This window comes from Cucurbita pepo, chromosome LG07, assembly GCF_002806865.2.
Source record: "Cucurbita pepo subsp. pepo cultivar mu-cu-16 chromosome LG07, ASM280686v2, whole genome shotgun sequence".
NCBI classification, from domain to species: Eukaryota; Viridiplantae; Streptophyta; class Magnoliopsida; order Cucurbitales; family Cucurbitaceae; genus Cucurbita; species Cucurbita pepo.
In genome coordinates this window covers 7,532,627-7,540,030 of record NC_036644.1, presented here as the reverse complement: position 1 = coordinate 7,540,030, position 7,404 = coordinate 7,532,627, and the positions used below count along the sequence as shown (strand labels likewise).

The 7,404-nt window shown below is 35.0% G+C and overlaps 1 protein-coding gene across 1 annotated transcript in view; it reads right to left on the bottom strand.

Moving 5' to 3' along the window:
- Positions 1-4,462: 4,462 nt before the first annotated feature.
- The window catches only part of LOC111799310 (AP2-like ethylene-responsive transcription factor BBM2), a 4,027-nt gene continuing 1,085 nt past the window's right edge, over positions 4,463-7,404 (bottom strand). The window contains exons 3-9 of the mRNA XM_023682822.1: positions 6,599-6,681; positions 6,460-6,468; positions 6,288-6,376; positions 6,147-6,220; positions 5,993-6,043; positions 5,399-5,475; positions 4,463-5,220 (exon numbers count right to left, since the gene is read on the bottom strand). Of these exons, the coding sequence (XP_023538590.1) occupies positions 4,463-5,220; positions 5,399-5,475; positions 5,993-6,043; positions 6,147-6,220; positions 6,288-6,376; positions 6,460-6,468; positions 6,599-6,681 (1,141 nt within the window). The remainder of the gene's footprint in view (positions 5,221-5,398; positions 5,476-5,992; positions 6,044-6,146; positions 6,221-6,287; positions 6,377-6,459; positions 6,469-6,598; positions 6,682-7,404) is intronic.

Sequence of the window (7,404 nt, the reverse complement as noted above, 5' to 3'; positions counted from 1 at the left end):
TGAAAGGAAGGGATTAGGGTTATAAAAATGGAGTCAAAGTCAAAAAGTTTAGAATCCCAAACAGTTTTTACAAAGCCCAAGTAGGGTTTGGTCAAGGAAAGAGAGGAAGAAATGAGCATTCCAAGGGTTTGTTTATTATGTGAGGATTCTTCTCTCTCACACACACAAATCCCACGCACGCATCAACCCATTCTTTGCCCTTTTCTTTTCTTTTCTTTCACTCTTTTCACACTAATCCATCTTTATTTTTAGGTTAAAATCGCGTTTTAATCTCGTACTTTATGTTTCGTTTCATTTCTGTTCATATACTTTTGATAAATCTTAAAATTTGTTCTTAGTATTGTTCATATCGTATCTTATTTTACCACGTTCCATAAAAAATTAACTTTGAACTAATTTTTTAGATTTATTATGTATTCATTCGATGGTTGAGGAATGAAGGAGTACATGAATGTAACAGCTCAAGCCCACCGTTAGCATAATTGTCTTCTTTGGACTTTCCCTTTTGGGCTTCCCCTCAAGGTTTTAAAACGTGTCTACTAGAAAGAGATTTTCACACTTTTACAAGCCACCCCCTTGGGGCTTAGCATCTTTGAGTGTCTGGCTCTGATACCATTTGTAACAGTCCAAGTCCATTGCTAACAGATATTGTCCTCTTTGGATTTTTCCTTTCGAGCTTTCCCTCAAGGTTTTAAAATGCGTCTACTAGGAAGAGATTTTCACACCCTTATAAGTCACCCTCTTGGGGGCCAACGTCCTCGCTGGCACACTGCCCAGTGTCTGTCTTTGATACCATTTGTAATAGTCAAGCCCACCACTGGCAGATATTGTCCTCTTTGAGTTTTTCTCTTTGGGCTTCCCCTCAAGGTTTTAAAAATGTATCTACTAAGAGAGATTTTCACACTCATATAAGGAATTTCATTTTCCTCTCCAGTTGAAATAGGATCCCACAATGAACAAACCAAAACTACATTCGAATGAGAGTGATTCGAAAGTAGTAAGCATGTAAGTGAGGAAAAAACATGCTAAAAGAACGTGTGTTTGTCTATGGAGATAGTCTTCAGTCATAGAAACACTTCAAGACAAATAAATAACGTCTCATGACAATGTCGGAACTATCAAGTATTGAATCCATATCTAAATCCTGATCCGACTCATACCCATGAGACATTACATCTCAATAATTTCATTATTTACATAAAAAAAAAAATAAATAACAAACCCATATAAATGTTGTTTAATTTTTAAAAGTCTCACTTTCTATCATACCTACTTTCAGAAATCGATAAACAAAACTTAAATTTCACCGAATCAAATGGAATAAGACATCAAATTTATTCTTACGTTTATCTCAATAATTATCGAAGAATACAATAATGAATCCATAATCTTTCCTTACAACCCTAATTTATAGATTATTATATGGTGATTATATAGAATACATAACCCTAATCAATATGAACATAGATTAGGGACATGAGCATGGGAGGAAAAGAAGGCATGGGGTTTTGCATAAACATATATTTTAAAACCCTTCTTTTAGCTTTAATAAAGCTTTACTTTTCTTGGAAATCTCTTCTCTTCTTTGATAATGATGCAACCAAATACAGAGAAAGCCAGAAGGAAAAAGAAGTATGGAGTATGGAGTATGGAGATGTTCCCAAGGAGGCACGGGTGCTCCGCTGATTTCTCCCATGTATAAATATTTCTTAAACTTATTATTAAAATATAACGTTGTTATTACGTTTCTATTATGCAGAAGACGTTGTCTCTATCATCGTTTGTTTAAATATTGTTGTTTTTATGACGTGGAATAAGAGACGAACTTCAACCTTCGTAGATGCAGTTCGTCTTCATGAGACTACATGTCGTTGTTTTTACGAGGTGGTTTTTGGTGACGGCCTCTCGATATCTGATATAGTTCTCTTCGTGCATATGGTTCATCTGGTTCGTTTACCTGCTATGTAGGGCGCAAATATTGTTTATGTGCTCTAAGAACATGCTCATGAAGGGTCAACCTCAAAAGCATAATATGATAGTGTATGAACATATTGTGAACGAGGGGTTAGTATCAGCATCATTAAAGTGGAAGAATCAATATTATCGTGAACTTCATATAGTACAGCTTGGACGAGGAGGAAAGTTAGAGAAGTCATACATATAATACAGTTACTCTATGATCACGTCACCATTATTACATAGTTAATCATCTCTACATATAATACAGTTACTCTATGCATGAAGAAGTTCGAACATGTATCTATATTGGATAATTATATGTGCAGCGGACCTAGTGACATAAACTTGGTCTCTCCACCTACATTAATGTTAAATATTAAATTTCAAACGAATTATAATAACTATACATATAAAAATATTATAACATACCAAGAACTAACATCAACATTGATGAACCATTGGGAATCGTTCCCAACCCCAAATTTGAAGTAATTTTATAGGTCTAGCAATGTAACGAGCATATAATATTTTTGTCTTGTAGAGCTGCCTATACAATCATGCTAAGCAAGCTCCACCCAAGAAATCGTCATGCATCCTCAAAATTTGCTAAGAGAGGCAGAAACATCAAATAAAACTTTCAAAACATAAGCTCCTAGCCAATAGTTTCATAATGTATGCTCGAGTATTCCTCGTTGTTGCTACCTCATTTGCATCATCATCCAACCCTAAAAACTAAAACGCTAGCCAAGGTAAGCTTAATAATATCATCTTCTAGAGTTACTCGAGTAACAACTGACATGTTTGTTTCTGTTGGATGATGAAAGTCTCACATCGGCTAATTTAGGGAATGATCATGGGTTTATAAGTGAGGAATACTAACTCCATTGGTTTGAGACCTTTTGGGGAAGCCTAAAGCAAAGCGATAAGAACTTATAGTTTCCACTTATAGCTTATTTCTCTTGCAACAAACTTGTCATTCACTAATAATCTGAACAACACCGTTACATCCTATAGAGTGACGGTGCACTCTCCAGATACGTGAAACGAATGGGAGAAAGTTTATTTTACAATGGGTAAAAATGAATTTTACCCTAAAACAAAAGTAAATTATATTTGAAGGGTGAAAATAAAAGTAAAAAATAATTTAGAATATTAAAAGAAAAATTGAAATAATTAGTGAGACATATTGAATAATTTAAGTCCAAATTCTCATTGAGCTCAGTGATAGTTATGCGGCTACTCGGGCTAGCCATTCACCATGATTTACGTGAACGCCATTATAACACAAACCTGCCACGTGGCAAATGTACAGACCTCCCCCGCCTCATCCGTAATGGAAACTGCCCGTCATTTTCTCCTGCCTGTTACCCGGTTCAGTGTCTCGGCGTCACCCCCTGAGTACGCTAGCAAAACCCCTACACTCCAAAATCTACTCTCTTTTTTCCTTGTTTTCTCCTTAGCCTTTATAATAAATTAATAATGGAATAATTTAAATTCTTTCAAATGATTTATAGATATTTTCACGTAACGTCAAAAAGGTCGGATATCGTCACCTACGGTCGAAAGAAATGCACTCCTACCAACATTAGATTATGCACGTTGGAAGAATGTAATATCTTCGATGCATTGTAAAGCTACATTGGGAGAAGGGCATTTCTTTCGACGTACTTTAATGTCATATCGAGAGAAGTTCATTTGAAACCCTAAAAACTCATTCTTCATTCATTTGCAAAAGGTTTCAAATGCTGGAAAAATGTCGAAGAAATATCTCAACTGTTACAATATTTGACAATCCCTACACGATTTCAAAGCTTGACTACCAACAAGCTTAAGCAATTTTACACGAAACCCAGTTTCTCTTAATGCATTTTAGCTCAACGCTATGAAACATGACGAGTGAAATCGTTTCTCTAAACTAAAATATTGCTGTTTAGAGAACTAAATTTCTTCTTACAACAGGAAAACGACATCGAGAGTCACCTTATCTGTAAGCAAACGTTACGTCTCCCAACCTATTTATTTTAATAGTAAACCCTTGAAGCTATTGCAATTATACTCCAAAATTTGCAAATAAATCCAACCCTTAAGAGAGTTATAAGAATAGGGTTTGATAACAAAAAAATTCTAAATTTTTACAAGAGTGAAAAAAAATTACCATTCCTTGTACTTCAAACCAACAAAATTGGGTCAAAAACTCAAAATTACAAAGCTTGGTAATATGAACTTAAGCCGAGGATCCAATTCTACAACCTTAAAGTTCCCAAAATTCATAGCATTTCCGACAACAAACATGTCTTGAAAATGCCATTGATGGAACTTTCAGCTGTTTTAGATCCTTAAAATATAAGAACAAAACTTGGATTATACGAGGTACGAGGAAAGTACTAAGCTTTCTTGATTTTTTGGTCATGTAATTGAGTTAGCAAATTAAACAAAAAAAAAAAAAGGAACGAAATCAAGTGGTGGTAGTAGTATACATCATCGTGTATTTTTTGTTCTGTTTTTAAGTGTCATTCCATATGGTGAAAGGCGGCGGAGCTCCGCCGTGACAAACCGTCCTGGCTGGTGGAAGCCAGTTGTTGCATTGCTGTAGCGCCGTCGTGGGCGGTGGCAGCTGATGAGAGGAATTGTTATAATCGTACAAATTGGTGGTGGTTCTTGTTGCATGGTATGGATCATCCACGTTAGAAGAACATCCAAACAAATTCACTTCTCCAATTTCTCCCAACCCACCACCATTGTTGTTGCTGCTGCTGCTCCCAGCTTCCGCCCCCGTCGCCGCCATCGAAATCAGAAAGTTCCCGCCGTACCCGTCTCCGCTTCCGCCACCGCTGTAAACCCCATGATCCATTGAGTCCATGGCTCCGCCGTGTGGGAAGAAGTTGTCTGCAGCAGCGACGGTGGCGTCGTGCTCTTGCTTGCACCATAGTCGTTGCTGTGTGGCGGCGTACGGGTAGTGGAAGGCGTACGGATGGTGGTGGAAGGCAAGACTTGGCCATCCGCCGCCACCGTAAGGGGCGGCAGCAGCGGTGATTATTCCATCGGAGAGATGTGAAGTTATGTTCTCGTCGCTTCGTTGTGGATCAATATCAGAGTGAACAATATCTTTTAAACGCTTCGCAGCACCACCGATAGGTAATGTATTGCTTTCGAGAATGGCTTTAACGTCATAACGACTCATATCAAAGTTGGTCACCGCATTTAGTCCCCGGAACTTTATCGCCGCCGTGTCATATGCTTCTGCTGCTTCCTCTTGCGTACCTAAATTCAAAATCTTTCAATATCAGCATAATTCAATTGTTACTTGTATGTTTTAAAATTTTAAACTCATTAACCGAATAAGAGCTCTTAATCAACTTGAACGAAATTTAACTAAACAAGACATCACCAACATTACACAATTATCTTAATATTCGTTCGATTGCTATAATTGACTTACTGAAAGTTCCCAAGTAGAGATCTTTGTTCCCAGCAACTCGCCCTATTCTCGCTTGCCATCTCCCGTGCTGATGGTGTCTGCCAACCAATATTTACAAATTTTAATTTCATTAAAAAAACAAACGAAGAATTAGTAGCGTGTTATCAACCCGAATATTCGTTATCAATTTTGGTTTATTTTACGTTACTTCCTATCTAAAACTATTAGCTTCTTAAAATTTGAAAAAATCCCGTGAGAGACAAATGATATGTAATAGCCCAAACCCACCACTAACACAAATTGCCCTCTTTATGCTTTCCGTTTCGAGCTACCCCTCAATATTTTTAAAACACGACTTCATTCATGCTTCATTTAGCAATACCTAACACATTTTTGGGAGGAAAATGAATCATTCTTTATTAGGGTTTGGAAACGTCTCTCTAGCCGACACGTTTTAAAAATCTTGAGAGTAAACCCAAAACGAAAACCCTAAAGATAACAATATCCGGTAACAGTGGACTTAGACTTAGACTTAGATTGTTACATGATATATCTAGAAGAATACTACGTTAAACGGGTTAAAACATCCACTCTTTTTCATCGAGTTGAAAGTACCTCGTTACGCCACGATAAATGGAAGCTCCACGAGAAAACCCACTACTCTTCCTACATACATTCCATTACACAATATAAACCATATATTACATCAAAAACAATCAAAATCATGAAGAAAAAAACTATATAATATACACAAAATACATGTTCATACCTTCTTAGAGACGCTACAAATTCTTGCCTTGTCATATGCTTCATATCTTCCATTTCTTTCTCATAATCACTAATCTACAAATTCATTCATTTAACCACAAAACTCAAAAGAAAAGCCATTAAAAAAGGAAGAAAATCTTACTGGAAAATTGGTGGTGGTGGTGGAGCCCCAATATTTAAGAGCTGCTAAATCATAGGCTCTTGCAGCCTTTTCTTCTTTGTCATAGCCACCTGTTTAATGAAGAGATATGGTGTGAATTGAATGAAATTGATATCCAAAAGCCTTAGGATTAAAGGGGTTTTGAGTTACTAACCCAAATAGACTGCAAATTTGGAGTGGAAATGGAGTCCCATATGAGTTGTATGATGATACGAACACAAAACGAGAAAAAATTAGGTCGGAATTAGAGAGATTTATGGAACTAATCATGAGTTCGATCTTGATTTGTTTACCTTGTCTTCCTTTTCTTGTTTGTCCTTCTCGTCTGCAACTATTGTCCCATAGATGAGCTTCGTATCTTCCCGTCCATCTATGTCTGTAACAGAAGATCGAGCGAGGCTAAATTAATAAAAATAGAACTTTTTAATCGTTCGGTAAAATACCCTTTTAAGTTTTTAATGTTTAGAGTATGTTCGTAGACTTAAAAAATTACTCTTGAACTTTCAGAAAATAGTTTTACCGATAGTTTTGGATAGAAACGGTTAATATTTTGTTTCGAAATATTCTTGAACGTTCGAAAAGTTTAGAAAAGAGTTCGAAAGTTTTCAAAAACTTCATTTCGAAAATGCGTTTACCATTATTATATGAATGGAACTGTTAGTACACGTTTAGAAAATAATCATGAACTTTCAAAAATAACATTAATATCCTTACATTTGTATAAACAAAATTTAAAAATTTTACTGTTAGAATTCTTAAAACCGACAAGGGAGATAAAACATGAGAGGTAGATAGACAGTTTTCATCTATATATTGAATTAAAAAATTAATTTTAATTTTTTTTATAAACCTTAAACATGTTAATATTAAAAATTAAGGGTATTTTTTAAATATATACTTAAAAATAATAGTATTTTTTAATTTTTAAAAAGAGTTAAAAAGGGTATTAATAAAATTATAAGATATTTTTTAAATACTTTTAAAATATTTTTTGAAACTAAAAAAAAAATAAAATAAAATTAAAATTTTGAAGATTGTAATAAATAAATAAATAAATATATATATATATATATATATATATATATATATATATATATAT